The sequence below is a fragment of the Schistocerca gregaria genome, chromosome 9, assembly GCF_023897955.1.
Source record: "Schistocerca gregaria isolate iqSchGreg1 chromosome 9, iqSchGreg1.2, whole genome shotgun sequence".
Taxonomy (NCBI): Eukaryota; Metazoa; Arthropoda; class Insecta; order Orthoptera; family Acrididae; genus Schistocerca; species Schistocerca gregaria.
The window spans coordinates 91,201,433-91,221,665 of record NC_064928.1 but is presented as its reverse complement, the minus strand read 5'-3'; the positions used below and the strand labels follow the sequence as shown (position 1 = coordinate 91,221,665).

General features: G+C 43.0%; 1 protein-coding gene across 1 annotated transcript in view; it reads right to left on the bottom strand.

Moving 5' to 3' along the window:
• Positions 1–20,233, bottom strand: part of LOC126292305 (1,5-anhydro-D-fructose reductase-like) — a 49,412-nt gene that overhangs the window by 27,786 nt on the left and 1,393 nt on the right. Inside the window, exons 2-3 of the mRNA XM_049986237.1 lie at positions 15,907–16,074; positions 1,904–2,104 (exon numbers count right to left, since the gene is read on the bottom strand). Of these exons, the coding sequence (XP_049842194.1) occupies positions 1,904–2,104; positions 15,907–16,074 (369 nt within the window). The remainder of the gene's footprint in view (positions 1–1,903; positions 2,105–15,906; positions 16,075–20,233) is intronic.

The window sequence follows — 20,233 nt, the reverse complement described above, 5'->3', positions numbered from 1 at the left end:
AGCGTTCTCCAGAAGACAGTTTGGGGAACCTTGTCATACAGTGTTTGCTCTCCTAGCGTCCTCTATCATCTATGTAAGCTATCACGGGTAGGAATTTAAGGGATACCTACATATGACTGGAACTACTATCTTCAGCTACATCTACATCCATACTCCGCAAGCCACCTGATGGTGTGTGGCGGAGTTTGCCTTGAGTACCTCTATCGGTTCTCCCTTTTATTCCAGTCTCGTATTGTTCGTGGAAAGAAGGATTGTCGGTATGCCTCTGTGTGGGGTCTAATCTCTCTGATTTTATCCTCATGGTCTCTTCGCGAGATATACGTGGGAGAGAGCAATATACTGCTTGACTCCTCGGTGAAGGTATGTTCTCGAAACTTCAACAAAAGACCGTACCGAGCTACTGAGCGTCTCTCCTGCAGTGCCTTCCACTGGAGTTTATCTATCATCTCCGTAACGCTTTCGCGATTACTAAATGATCCTGTAATGAAGCGCGCTGCTCTCCGTTGGACCCTATCTGGTACAGATCCCACACTGCTGAGCAGTATTCAAGCAGTGGGCGAACAAGTGTACTGTAACCTACTTCCTTTGTTTTCGGATTGCATTTCCTTAAGATTCTTCCAATGAATCTCAGTCTGGCATCTGCTTTACCGACGATCAACTTTATATGCTCATTCCATTTTAAATCACTCCTAATGCGTACTCCCAGATAAATATGGAATTAACTGCTTCCAGTTGCTGACCTGCTGTATTGTAGCTAAATGATAAAGGATCTTTCTTTGTATGTATTCACAGCACATTACACTTGTCTACATTGAGATTCAATTGCCATTCCCTGCACCATGCGTCAGTTCTCTGCAGGTCCTCCTGCATTTCAGTACAATTTTCCATTGTTACAACCTCTCAATACACCACTGCATCATCTGCAAAAAGCCTCAGTGAACTTCCGATGTCGTCCACAAGGTCATTTATGTATATTGTGAATAGCAACGGACCTACGACATTCCCCTGCGGCACACCTGAAATCACTCTTACTTCGGAAGACTTCTCTCCATTGAGAATGACATGCTGCGTTCTGTTATGTAGGAACTCTTCAATCCAATCACAAAATTGGTCTGATAGTCCATATGCTCTTACTTTGTTCATTAAACGACTGTGGGGAACTGTATCGAACGCCTTGCGGAAGTCAATAAACACGGCAGCTACCTGGGAACCCGTGTCTATGTCCCCTGAGTCTCGTGGATGAATAGCGCGAGCTGGGTTTCACACGACCGTCTTTTTCGAAACCCATGCTGATTCCCACAGAGTAGATTTCTAGTCTCCACATACTCGAATATAATACGTGTTCCAAAAGTCTACAACTGATCGACGTTAGAGATATAGGTCCATAGTCCTGCATATCTGTTCGACGTCCCTTCTTGAAAACGGCAATGACCTGTGCCCTTTTCCAATCATTTGGAACGCTACGTTCTTCTAGAGACATACGGTACACCGCTGCAAGAAGGGGAGCAAGTTCCTTCGCGTACTCTGTCTAAAATCGAACTGGTATCCCATCCGGTCCAGCGGCCTTTCCTCTTTTGAGCGATTTTAATTGTTTCTCTATCCCTCTGTTGTCTATTTAATTAACTTAGCATAACAGGTATCTGCTGTGGCAAGTCAGTTGACGTGCACACATTTCTGTGGACCCGTCGCTGGTCGGCTGTCGTCTCTCGGCTGCGGCTACACTGTGCTGAATTTCCGACGTGCGGATATAGCGAAAATTTTGCGCGATTCGTCGATCGCCTATCCTGCTCTCACTGTTATTACCAGGTTGTTTTCCTGCACGCTGTACACTTCGCGGGCGGCAGTATTCTTGACAATATGCGATGCGAGCCCGTGCAGCGCGCAGGAGCCGCACCGCTCGTACCTTCCATATGGCGACGTGGTCGGTGGTCGCGTCGAGGAGCACGTTGCCGTCCTTGTCCTTGGGGAAGCCGCCGTCGTCGACGTCCTGGAAGCCCACGGGGTTGTGGATCAGGTAGAGGTCCACGTAGTCCAGCTGCAGGGCGGACAGCGACTTCTTGAGGTACTTCTCCACTCCCGACTGCCGCATCCCCATGAATGGAAGCTGGAAGTGAAAATCAAGTTATCTAGTCAACTCACTCGCTAAACTGAGCTACACCTCCATCATTATACACTCTCTCATTCACCAACGTATTGATCGCATTCAGTGGGCTTATGACAGCTAATTGGGGTCGACTCTATTGAGTCATCATAATGTAAGACGTCATGGTCTCCTGACCTTCATTGCTTACATATTCCGCCTTCACAGTCATATTCCGCACATCAAGACCCAAACTCGATAAGATAAAGTCAATGTTGTATGAATTCATGTAGACGATATGAAAATAACTAATAAATCGCAAGTGCGCACCGTGGTTGAAATACTCGAGGCTGGCGTACACACATACATTCCAGACACGACACTCAGAGGAGCTCTTAGTTCGAGAGAGGCAACCGCACGCCAGGAGGCCAACCCATCTACGTCCGTCGGTGGACGCCCTTGGAGCGGACAGCGTTCGCCTGAGGGAAAGGAGGAACGACCCCGTGTTCGGCTGAAAGCAAATTCCGCTATATTGTGTGGGAGCGGCCAGCCTACGTATTCTTTACACATAGAATGCAGTTTCAGAGATTCTCACAGGGAGACAGCAAACGCCAAACGCCGATACTACAGATTTTCGGATTGGTCGCCTTAAACGAAACGTCATTCTCCCGTTTTAGAAGAACAATGCTGATTGGCAGACGATATTTCTGACGCCTTGAGCTGAAGGAGTAATGGAAGAGACCGAAAGATATACATACCCCTTAACGTCTGGCGTGGAGAGGCGCCGTTCCGTTGTCGCTCTTGGAGCAAGGAACAAGTCTCTCCTCAGTACTTTACTGGGAGAGCACCTCTGTCGAGGTCGAATTTAAGTGCGACTCTATATTGAGTCCTTCGATTGAGCGTTGTTCACTGTGTTGGCCGCCACACTTATTGTGCGGTGTGAACGGACAGAGTTACAATTAAACGCCTGCTAGCTAATTTTTGAGTTGCATCGCAGTGGACTTGTTATTTGACCGGTGTACCACGCCAATAGACTAGGGGCGAATAGGATTCCTTGACTTCATCAAGGCGTGGGGAGAGTTTGATTGGCGAAGGTCAATCCAGATAGAACGATAGTTATCTTATTTGTCAGCAGCGAGCGGCGCAGACAGCAGTGATTGCAGCTTACGGTATTGTGCGCTACAGCTATTGCGAGCCCATATTTCCTCCACAACGGTACACTTCACTGCATTTCACACACGACAGCCTCGATTGCACCTAGCAACATTCTAAAGGATAATTATTCAAGTTGTGTAGGCGCGCTTCTCAGCCATTCTGCCAAGTCAACAACCATCTTAAACTTTGTATAGAAATTTCATTAGCGAATCCTATCCTTGAGAGGTAACTTCACATTCGGAAAAGAATCAGGATATAACTTGTTCAATTCATAACTAAAAGTGCCATTGTGATTTCTCAGAATTTTTGCAAAATAAATAATAACTATCGTTAGTTTCATGTTTTTGTTACACTAACTAGCACTACTCCAGTACCCAAGTATCTCACTAGTTACGTAAGAAGTTTTGTGAATTTTTGTGTCATTTCCTTACAGCAGACGACTCCAGAAGATATTTATTGCAGAAAGTTTTTCAGGCATTTCTCTTTAGAATGTTAGGAGCGTCTATCTGATTTCTGTAGTAGTGTGGGGGTGGAAATTGCATCTTGCAGGAGCCGCAGGTTAAAGGGCACATCTCAGATTAATCTGTTGCGCAGAATAACAGAATCTCAGATCAACCCCACGCTCACAATAAGAACAAAAATCCAGAAGAAAATGCAAAATGGCAATTTAATGATGAAAATTAAAAAAGTGGAGGATAAACAGAAAAAGATACTCTGAATCTAGGTACAAAAGGAGCATGTCATCATAGTCTCTTACAATCATTTGATCGCACGGAGTGGCTGCGGGAATTAAGGCGCAATGTCACGGATTGCGTGGCCCCTCCCACCGGAAGTTCGAGTCCTCTCTCGGGCATGGGTATGGGCATAAGTTAGTTTAAGTAGTGTGTAACTCTAGGGACCGATGACCTCAGCAGTTTGGTCCCATAGGAATTCGCACACATTTGATTTTTTTTTTTTAAGTTAATATCTTCTAGGTTATTAGGCCGCGTCATGTTTCTTCTGAAATGTTCGACGTTTCGACCCCTCTGCTGGGATCTTCCTCAGGATCTTTTGGTGTCCACTACTACTAGAACACTGTCAGAGACGAGTGTCGCGTCCACTTATAAAGGGGGAATTTTCTGGCGTTCGTGCTGGAGAAGTGATAGTATTGGTTAAAATACATGTGGCTACCATTGGTGGGCCGTAGTAATAGGCTAATACAGAAGAAGGGGCGTTGGTAGCTCATCTCCTGTGGATACCATTGGCGGTCATCGTCATTGGATAGAAAGGCACTGTTACACACTTATGCTGGAGAAGGGTTATTGGTTGAAATGCCTGCTACCGTATTGGTTGGTCGTCATCAGTGGCTAGATTCGAAACGGACAGAGCGAGAGAGGGGGAATGTTTACCCAAAATGTTATTGTCCGCCGAGGTGACTTGCAGCGCGTTGTTTAAGCAGCTCACACACCGCGGCCGCGTATTTGCTTGCTTGATGGCGGGGAGCCACGATGCCGGAAGCCTATAGCCGTCCTCTCTATAGAAATTAGATGCATTCTTAGAAATTTCAACCGCTTCTCGGACCTTTCTTCTATAAATGTTTGTTTCCTTAGCCAGTACACGTACGTTATTAAAATTGATGTCAGAGCCACAATTCTCGTGATGTTCCGCTACTGCCGATTTTGCACTTTGATTTAGCTGCATGTGCCGTTCGTGTTCCTTAATGCGTTCTTTAACAGTTCTTACCGTTTCGCCTATATACACTTCGCCGCAGCCACGTGACACTTGAGACGCCTGCACTGTGGAGGTAATTAGGTGCATCAGTTTTTCGTCGGGTAAAGTCTTTCATTTTGTTCTTACTACAGAAAGACGTCTGAATACCATTTTTCTTTAAAATTCTGCTTATGCGGTCAGTGACCCCAGAAACAATCATTTGGCGGGCCTTCGTACTGTATAAAATCGAGTAGTTACGGCCGAAGATGAAAAGAGGGGAAGGAAGATAGGCTTTAACGTCCTGTCGACATCAGTGTCACCAGAGTCGGAGCACAAGCTCGGAGTGGTTCACAAATGGGGAAGGAAATCGGCCGCGCCCTTTCAAAGGCACCATTTCGGTATACGGTTGTAGGGGCGCGTGAGCATGCTGGACTTCCATGTCGAGGAGTACAGGGTTATTCATAAGCACTTTCGGAGTCTCGGAAGACGACTACCCGAGAACTAGAAGACAAATAGGAAAATGACACATATCAGTGGATAGACCTTTTCTCCTAGTTTCGACTCGTAAAGGCGCTCGTAAACAGTCAGACTTACTTCTCCGTTGATCTATTGTTGGCGTGTGACAGCGGCTGGTCAAATATTTAACAACGAAATTCGCCAAACAACCGTGAAAATTGACAAGTTATTTTATTTTATTTTCGTTACCGGTTTCGGCAGTTCAATATGCCGTCTTCAGGCCCCATATGTACCTCTCAAAAGTTATCGGTATTGGCATACTGGGACCATGTTTCTGTACATGGTGAATTCTCAAGTGCTTTCCTCGAATACTCAGTTACAGTCAAGTATTCGAAGGAAGCACTTGAGAATTCAGGACATCAAGAAACAGATAGGCGCAGCTTGCTAGCATCGATAATTTTTGAGTGGTGTACATGGGGCCTGAAGATGGCATATTGAATTGCCGAAACTTGTTGGGAAAATAATTAAAAAAAAAGCTTCTCAGTTTGCACTGCTGTTTGGCGAATTCCTTCGTTAAATATAAAACCCATTTGTCAAACTGGTTCTTATCTAGCCAGGGATCTGTCGAACAAGCCCTTACACATACCAACAAAGTTTGTCAATTTAACCTCACTTTTGAACCAGATACTGTTCACCTATGCTGCGTTTTGTCACTAGTGGGATTGGCCACAAATGCGTGTAAAGCATTTCTAACATTGACTCTGACTCTGCGTTTAAAGAAGAACAAAAAGAAGGAGAGGAAGACGTCGGAAACAGGTCGTCTGGTCTAGGGACGGTTTAAAATGAGAGAAATGTACGCATGAAAACCTGTTAAGGAAAATGTTACACTCGCCCTCATATTGAAAAAGAAGACAAACGAACACCAAAATTTATTCTCTGCTACTTGATTCTCTAATGATAGTTAATTAAAAAATCTCAACCTAGGGACATGTACATGTCCGTGGAAGAACTTGAGAACTTCGATATTTTTTTTCACTCCTGCTCGTATGTTGTGCGTAGTGGAATACGGATTTTCCTGCGTAATATACCAGGTGATCAAAAAGTCAGTATATATTTGAAAACTGAATAAATCACGGAATAATGTAGATAGAGAGGTACAAAATGAAAGAAATGCTTGGAATGACATGGGGTTTTATTAGAACCAAAGAAGTTCTAAAAATGTCCGACAGATGGCGCTTCATCTGATCAGAATAGCAATAATTAGCATAACAAAGTAAGACAAAGCAAAGATGATGTTCTTTACAGGAAATGCTCAATATGTCCACCATCATTCCTCAGCAATAGCTGTAGTCGAGAAATAATGGCTCTGAGCACTATGGGACTTAACATCTATGGTCATCAGTCCCCTAGAACTACTTAAACCTAACTAACCTAAGGACATCACACAACACCCAGCTATCACGAGGCAGAGAAAATACCTGACCGCGTCGGGAATCGAACCCGGGAACCCGGGCGTGGAAGCGAGATGCGGGCCAGGAATAATGTTGTGTGTGACGTCCTTAGGTTAGTTAGGTTTAAGTAGCTCTAGGGGACTTCTTTGGTTCTAATAAAACCCCATGTCATTCCAAGCATTTCTTTCAATTTGTACCTCTTTATCTACGTTATTCCTTGATGTTAAGTCCCATAATGCTCAGAGCCATTTGAATAATGTTGTGAATAGCACTGTAAAGCATGTCCGCAGTTATGGTGAGGCATTTGGCGTCGGATGTTGTCTTTCAGCATCCCTAGAGATGTCGGTCGATCACGATACACTTGCGACTTCAAGTAACCCCAAAGCCAATAATCGCACGGAGTGAGGTCTGGGGACCTGGGAGGCCAAGCGTGACGAAAGTGGCGGCTGAGCACACGATCATCACCAAGAGATCTTTAACGCGTCTCGCTATATGGGGTGGAGCGCCATCCTGCACAAACATCGTACGTTCCAGCAAGTGTTTATCATCCAGGCTGGGTATGATGCGATTCTGTAACATATCGGCGTACCTCTCACCCGTCACGGTAGCAGTTACAAAACCAGAATCACGCATGTCGGACATTTTGTGAACTTCGTTTTTTTTTGTTCTAATAAAACCCCATGTCATTCCAAGCATGTGTGTCAATTTGTACCTCTCTATCTACATTATTCCGTGATTTATTCAGTTTTCAAATTTATACTGACTTTTTGATCACCCTGTATGTCAGGGAAAGATGCAATACCTCTACAGTTTTGAAACCGCCAGTGCTATTTTGTTTTTATTCTTGACCGTAGTTTCCATACTTGGGGAAATTCGTGGTGTAATGACATTTATTGTAATAAAACTACTTTTCATTAAAGATAATGGATTTGGCGTAACCTAGACACAAACAACGTCAGCCATCTTGTGAAATTTCTGGCTATCAGAATTCCCGTCAAACACGCTCTGTGTTTGAAAAACACGCAAAACAAAAGAGTACACTGTCAAATCTTTGGCAACCACAGTAAGATGTGACAGATTGTTTGATTGTTTACGGGGGCTTTTATACGCTCTTTAGCGTAGCTGCAGAGCGCTCCGTGAGGGAGGCGACATGTCAGAACACGTCGCATAGTGGAGCCATATGTGCGTCTTGTGTTCACGGTCTCGCCAAATGTGTCAGTCGTGACGTACCAGATATCAGGTTAAAGCACCAGCAGAAAATCCATGGTTGGTGCAACACATTCCGTGGCGCCGGCTCCTTACATGGTGCGAAAAAAATAAAAATAAAAATAAGAGGCTAGCTGTGACCACAAGTTGGGAAGGTGGAACGCGGGCGGAAACAGTTCGTCAGGTGTCAGAAGAAATCATCGGCACCCGCGAGCAAACGTGTGGCATGTACCACAGTCAGCCATCTGGCATATTCTCCGCATACATGTGCGTGTAAAGCCGTACCGGCTGCAGTTGTCGCATGCACTGACAACTCGGGATACTGAGCTTCGTTCTCTTTTGTCGTGACTTCGCAACAGCTGCCGGAGGACAACCGTGTTTCACAGAAGTTGGTTGCCGAGACGAAGCTATGTTTCATGTGCCTGGGAAGGTGATCTGTCATAAAAGGCGTGTCCGGGCCACGTAAAAGCCACACGAGATTGTGGGACACATTCGTGATTCACCTACAGTTAACCTCTTATGTGCCACGTCCTCTGCTTAAGTTTATGGGCCATTCATCTTTGCGGAGACAATTGCGAACGGTTTCGTGTAGCTGAACATGCTGTGCTGATGGCTGTTGCTACAGTTACAGCAAAATAGTAGAGATTTCATTTTGGAGCAAGGCGGTACTCCACCACACATTGTTTCAGACGTGATTACCTCAATGTGGAACTGCCTCAGCCGTGGATTGGACGTGGTCCCTGTTACATAATTCCCCTCTGCTCCAGTGGTTCTCATGGTCACCTGACTTCATCCCATCTGATTCCCTTTTACTGGGTTATGTCAGAGATCGAGCGTTGTCATTTAAGCTGGAAGAGTTGCATGGAATAATAATTTAGGAGGTCGCTGATATCGACTAAGACGTGCTGCGACGTGTGTGGCAATAGTTTTTACTGTCCTATTAGTAACTGCCACATTACAAACGGTAAACGGTACCTGTAAACTGAATTACAAACCTGGAGAGAGGCCCTATCCACTGATGTATGTTTTATATATGGCATATAGCTTTCTTCAGTCGTCTTCTGATACTTGTGAATAATCCCATACAATACAAAGAAATAACATTACGTTAAAAAAGTAATGTAATCATTACTGTCCATTTTCTCGAAATATAATCAACCACAAGACTTCTTTTGTCGTTTTATATTTCTCGGACGACATATTTCTGCGTCTTAGAGAAAAAAAAAAACATTTTTTTTTTAAATTCAAAATAAAAAATTTCATGGTTTCTTTCCTTCTTATAATTTTGTATCTTCTCAACTACCACAGTGAAGTGATTTACATCTACACCTACTTGCAAACTCTGCAAATCACATTTAAGTGCCTAGCAGAGGGTTCATCGAACTACCTCCATAATTCTCTATTATTCCAATATCGTACAGCGCCCGGAAAGAAAATACGGGCTCTGATTTCCCTTATTTTAACATGCTGATCGTTTCTCCCTATGTAGGTCGACGTCAACAAAATATCTTCGCATTCGGTGGACAAAGTTGGTGATGGAATTTCGTGAGAAGATTCTTCCGCAGCGAAAAACGCCTTTCTTTGAATAATGTCCATCTCAAATCCTGTATCATTTCAGTGACACACTCTCTCCTATTTCGCGATAATACAAAATGTTCTGCCCTTATTTGAACTTTTTAGATGTACCACGCCTATCCTATCTGGTGATCCCACACCTAGCCGGCCATAGTGGCCGAGCGGTTCTAGGCGCTACAGTCGGGAACCGCGCGACCGCTACGGTCGCAGGTTCGAATCCTGCCTCGGGCATGGATGTGTGTGATGTCCTTAAGTTAGTTAGGTTTAATTAGTTCTAAGTTATAGGCGACTGATGACCTCAGAAGTTAAGTCGCATAGTGCTCAGAGCCATTTGATTTTGTTTAGCATTTCCCACAACATTTTCTATGTGTTCCTTCCAATTTAAGTTGTAAGTAATTGTAATACCTATGTATTTAGTTGAATTTACGGTCTTTGCATTTGACTGTTTTATCGTGTAACCGAAGTTTAACGGATTCCTTTTAGCACTCATGTAGATGACCTCAAACTTTTCGTTATTTAGGGTCAATTGCCAATTTTCGAACCATACAGATATCTCTTCAAAATATTTTTGCAATTTGTTTTGATCTATTGATGACTTTATTAGTCGATAAACGACAGTGTCATCTGCAAACAACCTGACAGCTGTCAGATTGTCTCCCAAATCGTTTATATAGATAAGGAACAGCAAAGGACCCATAAACACTAGCTTGGGGAACGCCAGAAATCACTTCTGTTGTACTCGATAACTTCCCGTCAGCTATTACGAACTGTGACCTCTCTGAAAGGATATCACGAATCCAGTCACATAACTGAGACGATATTCCATAAGCAGGCAACTTCACTACAAGCCGCTTGTGTAGTACAGTGTCAAATGCCTTCCGGAAATCCAGAAATACGGAATCAATTTAAAATCCATTGTCAATAGCACTCAACACTTCGTGCGAGTAAAGAACTAATTGCGTTTCACAATAACGATGTTTTCTATATCCATGTTGACTGTGTGTCAATAGACCATTCTCTTCGAGGTAATTCATAATATTCGAACACAATATACGTTCCAAAATCATGCTGTATATCGACGTTAATGATATTGGCCTGTAATTTAGTGGATTACTCCTAATGCTTTTCTTGAATATTGGTGTGACCTGTCCAACTTTCCAGTCTTTGGGAACGGATCTTTCGTCGAGCGATTCTTTATAATCGGATGGATGGATCCCTAAGTGTCTTACAATACTCTGAATTGTGGTCGATTGTTGTTGTTGTTGTTGTCTTCAGTCCTGAGACTGGTTTGATGCAGCTCTCCATGCTACTCTATCCTGTGCAAGCTGCTTCATCTCCCAGTACCTACTGCAACCTACATCCTTCTGAATCTGCTTAGTGTACTCATCTCTCGGTCTCCCTCTACGGTTTTTACCCTCCACGCTGCCCTCCAATGCTAAATTTGTGATCCCTTGATGCCTCAAAACATGTCCTACCAACCGATCCCTTCTTCTAGTCAAGTTGTGCCACAAACTTCTCTTCTCCCCAATCCTATTCAATACCTCCTCATTAGTTACGTGATCTATCCACCTTATCTTCAGTATTCTTCTGTAGCACCACATTTCGAAAGCTTCTATTCTCTTCTTGTCCAAACTAGTTATCGTCCATGTTTCACTTCCATACATGGCTACACTCCAAACAAATACTTTCAGAAACGACTTCCTGATACATAAATCTATATTCGATGTTAACAAATTTCTCTTCTTCAGAAACGCTTTCCTTGCCATTGCCAGTCTACATTTTATATCCTCTCTACTTCGACCATCATCAGTTATTTTACTTCCTAAATAGCAAAACTCCTTTACTACTTTAAGTGTCTCATTTCCTAATCTAATTCCCTCAGCATCACCCGATTTAATTTGACTACATTCCATTATCCTCGTTTTGCTTTTGTTAATGTTCATCTTATATCCTCCTTTCAAGACACTGTCCATTCCGTTCAACTGCTCTTCCAAGTCCTTTGCCGTCTCTGACAGAATTACAATGTCATCGGCGAACCTCAAAGTTTTTACTTCGTCTCCATGAATTTTAATACCTACTCCAAATTTTTCTTTTGTTTCCTTTACTGCTTGCTCAATATACAGATTGAATAACATCGGGGAGAGGCTACAACCCTGTCTCACTCCTTTCCCAACCACTGCTTCCCTTTCATGCCCCTCGACTCTTATGACTGCCATCTGGTTTCTGTACAAATTATAAATAGCCTTTCGCTCCCTGTATTTTACCCCTGCCACCTTTAGAATTTGAAAAAGAGTATTCCAGTCAACATTGTCAAAAGCTTTCTCTAAGTCTACAAATGCTAGAAACGTAGGTTTGCCTTTTCTTAATCTTTCTTCTAAGATAAGTCGTAAGGTCAGTATTGCCTCACGTGTTCCAACATTTCGACGGAATCCAAACTGATCCTCCCCGAGGTCTGCATCTACCAGTTTTTCCATTCGTCTGTAAAGAATTCGCGTTAGTATTTTGCAGCCGTGGCTTATTAAACTGATAGTTCGGTAATTTTCACATCTGTCAGCACCTGCTTTCTTTGGGATTGGAATTATTATATTCTTCTTGAAGTCTGAGGGTATTTCGCCTGTCTCATACATCTTGCTCACCAGCTGGTAGAGTTTTCTCAGGACTGGTTGTCCCAAGGCCGTCAGTAGTTCTAATGGAATGTTGTCTACTCCGGGGGCCTTGTTTCGACTCAGGTCTTTCAGTGCTCTGTCAAACTCTTCACGCAGTATCGTATCTCCCATTTCGTCTTCATCTACATCCTCTTCCATTTCCATAATATTATCCTCAAGTACATCGCCCTTGTATAAACCTTCTATATACTCCTTCCACCTTTCTGCCTTCCCTTCTTTGCTTAGAACTGGGCTGCCATCTGAGCTCTTGATATTCATACACTTGGTTCTCTTCTCTCCAAAGGTCTCTTTAATTTTCCTGTAGGCAGTATCTATCTTACTCCTAGTGAGATAAGCTTCTACATCCTTACATTTGTCCTCTAGCCATCCCTGTTTAGCCATTTTGCACTTCCTGTCGATCTCATTTTTGAGACGTTTGTATTCCTTTTTGCCTGCTTCATTTACTGCATTTTTATATTTTCTCCTTTCATCAATTAAATTCAATATTTCTTCTGTTACCCAACGATTTCTAGCAGCCCTCGTCTTTGTACCTACTTTATCCTCTGCTGCCTTCACTACTACATCCCTCAGAGCTACCCATTCTTCTTCCACTGTATTTCTTTCCCCTATTCCTGTCAATTGTTCCCTTATGCTCTCCCTGAAACTCTGTACAACCTCTGGTTCTTTCAGTTTATCCAGGTCCCATCTCCTTAATTTCCCACATTTTTGCAGTTTCTTCAGTTTTAATCTACAGGTCATAACCAATAGATTGTGGTCAGAGTCCACATCTGCCCCTGGAAATGTCTTACAACTTAAAACCTGGTTCCTAAATCTCTGTCTTACCATTATATAATCTATCTGATACCTTTTAGTATCTCCAGGGTTCTTCCACGTATACAACCTTCTTTCATGATTCTTAAACCAAGTGTTAGCTATGATTAAGTTGTGCTCTGTGCAAAATTCTTCTAGGCGGCTTCCTCTTTCATTTCTTAGCCCCAATCCATATTCACCTACTATGTTTCCTTCTCTTCCTTTTCCTACACTCGAATTCCAGTCACCCATTACTATTAAATTTTTGTCTCCCTTCACTATCTGAATAATTTCTTTTATTTCATCGTACATTTCTTCAATTTCTTCATCATCTGCAGAGCTAGTTGGCATATAAACTTGTACTACTGTAGTAGGTGTGGGCTTCGTATCTATCTTGGCCACAATAATGCGTTCACTATGCTGTTTGTAGTAGCTTACCCGCATTCCTATTTTCCTATTCATTATTAAACCTACTCCTGCATTACCCCTATTTGATTTTGTGTTTATAACCCTGTAGTCACCTGACCAGAAGTCTTGTTCCTCCTGCCACCGAACTTCACTAATTCCCACTATATCTAACTTTAACCTATCCATTTCCCTTTTTAAATTTTCTAACCTACCTGCCCGATTAAGGGATCTGACATTCCACGCTCCGATCCGTAGAACGCCAGTTTTCTTTCTCCTGATAACGACATCCTCCTGAGTAGTCCCCGCCCGGAGATCCGAATGGGGGACTATTTTACCTCCGGAATATTTTACCCAAGAGGATGCCATCATCATTTAATCATACAGTAAAGCTGCATGTCCTCGGGAAAAATTACGGCTGTAGTTTCCCCTTGCTTTCAGCCGTTCGCAGTACCAGCACAGCAACGCCGTTTTGGTTAATGTTGCAAGGCCAGATCAGTCAATCATCCAGACTGTTGCCCCTGCAACTACTGAAAAGGCTGCTGCCCCTCTTCAGGAACCACACGTTTGTCTGGCCTCTCAACAGATACCCCTCCGTTGTGGTTGCACCTACGGTACGGCCATCTGTATCGCTGAGGCACGCAAGCCTCCCCACCAACGGCAAGGTCCATGGTTCATGGGGGGGGGGGGGGGGGGGTCGATTACATTACAAAAATATTGAGAACGATAATTATGCTAGATTTTTTAGACATAAAACTGTGCGATCCATAAAACTGTGCGATCCAGTTCCTTCATATTGCTCCGGTGAGCTTTATTTGTACTCTCGACACATTAATTTGCTTCATTGTCTATAACTGTCAAGCTTTCTCAATGATTTCTCTTCTCAGCTCAGTTCTTCACGCTTCGCAACGATCCATCCAACTCCATTTTAACCAGTCTGCTCCTCCCATAACCTAGGCAGTAATTATAGAAGTAACTACCATCAGCATCTGCGTCCATGACTTCAACCCAACCATTTACGACTGTCCTACCCGAGTGACTAATGCATTAAAATATCTTGGACTAATGCTCGAATGACAGTTAACGTGTGAAACTCTTCTACCAACTATCCAGACAAAAGCCTGTAGGTCGCTGGCGTTAGCAGAACTGTAGCAACAGATAAGTCGATATGGAACGTTCCGGAGAATATCGATATGTGAGGGAACCGAACGGGAGACCCATCGGACACCTTTCACAATGCCACTCAAGTGCAGTTACCATTGTAAGGAAAAATGGCTATCGACAAGCTTGAACGCACATCATTTTCCTTTCAATTCTTTGTGTAAGTGCGATAGGCAGGCTGCTGATGCGTACATTTAATGAACCTCTATTATCAATACTGAAATATACAGTTCTAAAATGGACAGTATATTTAAAATGTGCATCCGACATTTTTATAGCTGGTACGTCGATAGTTTCTCCCCCGGTATATCGATACTTCTTTCAATATATCGAGAGCCGATAATGTTATTTTCTTAAAATGCGGATTCGCGATAGTATAAAAGAATCAACAGTCTTGATCGATACGATGAACTCGTCTAGATCTCAAAGGTAGGAGTTCATTGTATCTGCTGAGTGTGTACCGTCATGCTGGAGACTTGAGAGTGATCCGATATTGCAACTTATTTTACATACAAACTTACATTTCCGCACAGGAATTTCCTATCAGAACTTTATCCATGATTATTCTCGGCCATAATGGGTACGTTTATGAATCGTGACTGTGTGGGATAATTATTTATTTCTAATTTCTGCTACCATTCACTTTTTTATTTTATGTTTACTCTAGCATAACAGAACGCGTTTGGAACATGTTCTGTTCATCTTCAGGCGTTTATACATACATACAGAGAAATGTTACTTAAAAAGAGTAGTTTAAGACTGTTTGTCTTAAACTAGATTAATCTAGAACTCCTTGTCCATTGTTTGTTACTGTAGCGGCTGGTGTGGCATTTGAGGGGGGGGGGGGGGGGGGCTGGAAATCGAAATCAGTGATGTCTTCCGCTGGTTTTCTTCTTTGTGGTTGACTGTATATAATATCACGACCTGTATAAGATGTAGATAGATTTTGCATCAGTTATGTGTTACGAAAATAGTGTGAAAGGCTTTTATATGACAGTAACAAACAATGGACAAAGAGTTCTAGATTAATCTAATTTAAGACTGTTTAAGTAACATTTCTCTGTATGTATGTATAACGCCTGAAGATGAACACAAAATGTTCGAAACGCGTTAGAGTAAACATAAAATAAAAAAAGTGACTGGCAGCAGAAATTAGAAATATATGCTTTATCAATTATGTCCCTTATTGTATTATAGGAGTCTGGAAGCGGAATCGTGAAGCACACGGTCGAAGGGTAATTGGCAGTGTTACCTGCACATCAGGACTTCTTACCTTCGTGACGACGAACACGTCTTCTCTCTTGAGCTTCCCGGAGCTGAACCACTTCTTGAGCGTGGCCCCGATCTCCCGCTCGTTGCGGTACAGGAAGGCGGTGTCGATGTGTCTGTATCCTGCCTCTAGCGCCACGTCCAGAGCTTTGCCCACCTCTCCTTCCGACGACTGAAAATTTCCAACAGTTAGTTACTTTCGATCTCTCTCTGTGATGTGGAACGGGTCAGCTTAAAATCATACGAGTGCTGGAACTTAAGTAGTGGCAACTATCTATTCACAACCGATAAAAAAGAGTTACATGTTTGCACCTGAAACTTCCTGTCAGATGAAAACTGTGTGCCGGACCGAGACTCGGGAACTTTGCCTTTCGCCCGCATCTCGTGGTCGTGCGGTAGCGTTCTCGCTTCCCACGCCCGAGTTCCCGGGTTCGATTACCGGCGGGGTCAGGGATTTTCTCTGCCTCGTGATGGCTGGGTGTTGTGTGATGTCCTTAGGTTAGTTAGGTTTAAATAGTTCTAAGTTCTAGGGGACTGATGACGATAGATGTTAAGTCCCATAGTGTTCAGAGCCATTTGAACCATTTTTTGAACTTTGCCTTTCGCGGGCAAGTGCTGTACCATCTGAGCTACCCAAGCACGACTCACGCCCCGTCCTCACAGCTTCACTTCTGCCAGTACCTCGTCTCCTACCTTCCAAACTTTACAGAAGCTTCTGATATTCGCTGTTTTTGGCTGCATTAAAACAGCAAATAGTCAGCACTTTGAGACAGAAGGCAAATACTTTATAAAGAATGATTAATGTATAATAAAGCGTCGCATAATGATGGTGGAATTTCCTAAATAATGTAATTCGTCGTCTTTGGACGGCAACATCAACAGTAGAATACGGATGGATATGCGATCATTCACCATTTTGTTCGCTGGAGAACAAATGAAGCCTTGAGCGCTAAACGATTGTACTGTTTTTCTTAAGTAAGACGGACGCAGATTTGTGGCGGGCTGATCTAAATTTTTACTAAATGTATAAAAACGTGTTCTGTCTAAGTTTGAGTGAAGTGTAAAAAGAAGAACTGTTATAAATTTTCGTGACGACGCACGAGCGACTCAAAGAGGACAATGGCTATATAAAAGAGCGCTCAATGGACATGAAACGGACATAAAAATCTACCGTCATTGTAGTACTAAGCTTAAGGTACCATGTATGTTTCAGTTATAATAAATTTTTGTTCATGAAGCATTGGCTCATTTAGCAGTGCTCATTCCTGTCATCTCCACAGTATTATCTTCATTTTAATTATGCATTTTGCTAAGATTACAGACGCCAAGATCAGCAGTCCAATGTGCGTGTTACATTGACAAAAAGAAAACTGTTTTATCGTCTTCTTGCATCAGCTTTAATACTGAATTTCCCTTTTGCTTGATGTTACGGTTGTTTTTGCGCCCTTAAGAACTTTCTCGTCCCTTAGGAAATTGTTTTGTCAGAAGGATAACTTCACGACCGGGTATGATCGTATCTACGATCATGAAGTAATTAGAAAGACGATAATGCAATTTCTTAATAAACAGCACGCTAGCTGTGACTGCTTCAAGCCACGAGAAACTGCAAGTAAAAACTATTCACATCTCATAGTGCAATATTTTATGACAATGGTCAATCCGTGATTCTTACGCCAATTGTGATTGATAAAACAGTAAGCGAAATCTCAATTTACAACTTTTCCATTGAATAACAACATCACTTTTATTTTGTTACACCACAAGCTCTCCTGCAAACCTTTCACATAGAAAGGATATTGCGGAGACAGCCTAGGGCGCTGATATGAAACTTCCTGGCAGAAGTGAAGCTATGAGGACGGGGCGTGAGTCGTGCTTGGGTAGCTCAGATGGTGGAGCACTTACCCTCGAAAGGCAAAGGTCCCGAGTTCGAGAATCGGTCCGGCACACAGTTTTAATCTGCCAGGAAGTTTCTTATCAGCGCACACTCCGCTGCAGAGTGAAAATCTCATTCTGGAAACATCCACTAGGCTGTGGCTAAGCCATGACTCCGCAATATCCTTTCTTTCAGGAGTGCTAGTTCTGAAAGGTTCGCAGGAGAGCTTTTGTAAAGTTTGGAAGGTAGGAGACGAGGTACTGGCAGAAGTGAAGCTGTGAGGACGGGGCTTGAGTCGTGCTTGGGTAGCTCAGATGGTAGAGCTCTTGCCGGCGACAGGCAAAGGTCCTGAGTTCGAGTCTCGGCCCGGCACACAGTTTCAATCTGCCAGGAAGTTTCATATCAGCGCACACTCCGCTGCAGAGTGGAAATCTCATTCTGGATGTGTGCACCTGTCACTGTCCTTCAAAGTAGTAGAACCCGTTGCCCGCGACGTGGAAGGCGTAGTATACCGTCTGCAGAGCCTGTTTTGTAGATGGTACGAATGTCTACTGCCTGTCGAATCTCTGGAACAGTTCTGAAGCGAATGTGAAGAAGTGGTACCTTCATCTTCGGAATCAAATCAGTCATAAAGACTAAAGTCTGGGGAGTATGGTGGATGGTACAGTACTTCCCCAGTCCCATCAACCGAACAGAGCAGCCACAGCTCGCGCTGTATGCGCCCGCGCATTGTCGTGCAAAATGATGGGTGGGTCCGGCAGAAAGTGTTGCCGTTTCTTTCTCAAAGCTGGTCGCAGGTGATGCTCCAACAACGAACAGTAATACTGTGCATTGACGGTCTGCCGTGGAGGAACGTAATGCGTTAGGATAACATCATCACAGTCGTACAGGACAATCACCATCACTTTAGACCGCTCCATTCGCACAGAACAGGCTCTGCTAACGGTATACTACGCCTTCCACTTCGCTGGCAACGGGTTCTACACAACGCCGGTGACTACTCTTAAGGACAGTAACAGGTGCAAACATGTAACTCTTTTGTACCTGTTGTGAATAAATAGTTGCCACTATTTAAGTTACAATCCTCGTACATGCGACACGAGTAAGCTGCGCGTATGTGACAAAACTCCTTCCAGTGCGAAATTAGGTAACTTGTCAAGAAATGGACCAAGTGCATAGAGGTCGCGGGAGATCATATATGAAAATGATGTTATTTACAATGTTGTAATCCCAATACAATTTTCATTAAAATTCATTTACTTTTTTGATTTACTTCCGTATATTTTATATTTATACCTGCGAAGGTTTTCTTTTTTGCTACCTCCTTTAAATTTTATCGAATTGCCATTAATCAGAAACTACAGTCATCTATAATTCGAAATTTGGTTTCGGAATACACACCGTTCAACACTGTGTGTCAGTCAAACTTTGGGTAGACAAACCAATTTTCCAGGCAAAAATGAGAACACGGATTTTCTTGAATTACAGCGCGAACTAACAAGTATGAAAACAAATGTCTAAGACAAAATGTACGTAGCTTTTTTATGTAGAACATGATTCTGCAATAAAAAATGGGGGTTCCGATTTGAAATTTTAAAGTTGTCTCCCGCCCCACCTCCAGGGGTCAGGGTGACGGGCTAATTTTAGCACGAGCAGATGCCCCCTCGAAAACAATCAACTTTGGATTTTACACATTTTTGGTGCAAAGCTTATTTTTCGAGATATTCTGGTTTGTCAACTTAAAATTATACCCTGTATACTCCTTCCACCTTTCAGCTTTCCCTTCTTTGATTACAACTGGTTTACCATCTGAGCTCTCGATGTTCATACACCCGTTTCCCTTTTCCCCAAAAGCATCTTTAATTTTCCTGTAGGCCGTATCTATCTTACTCCTACTGAAATTGCTTCTAAATCATTAAATTTGTCCTCTAGCCATTCATGGTTAGCAGTTTTGCACTTCCAGTCAACCTCATTTTCGGACGTTTGCACTCTCGTTTGCCTGCATCCTTTGGTACATTTGAAATTAGTAAATTAAATTCCTCGAGACACTTCAAAGTCGATTTTCTCAGGAATTTTTTGAGAGTTGCATCGAACTGATATGGGAGATTGATATTTTAGTTCTGAACTTCACGTACCATAAACATAAAAAATGAAAAATTCCGATTGCTGGGTGGTCTGCTTCTGAATGCCAAAATGGTTTGAGGCGTCATGTCACGGATTGCGCGGCCCCTTCCGCCGGAGATTCGAGACCTCCCTTGGGCATGAGTGTGTGTGTTGTTCTTAGAATAAATTAGTTTAAGTAGTGTCTAAGTCTAGGGACCGATGACCTCAGCAGTTTGCTCCCTTAGGAATTCACACAAAATTGAACAAAATGGGGCCTCGGTCAACAGACTCTGACAGAGGAAGAAATAGAGACATACACACTGTTGTTGTTGTTGTGGTCTTCAGTCCTGAGACT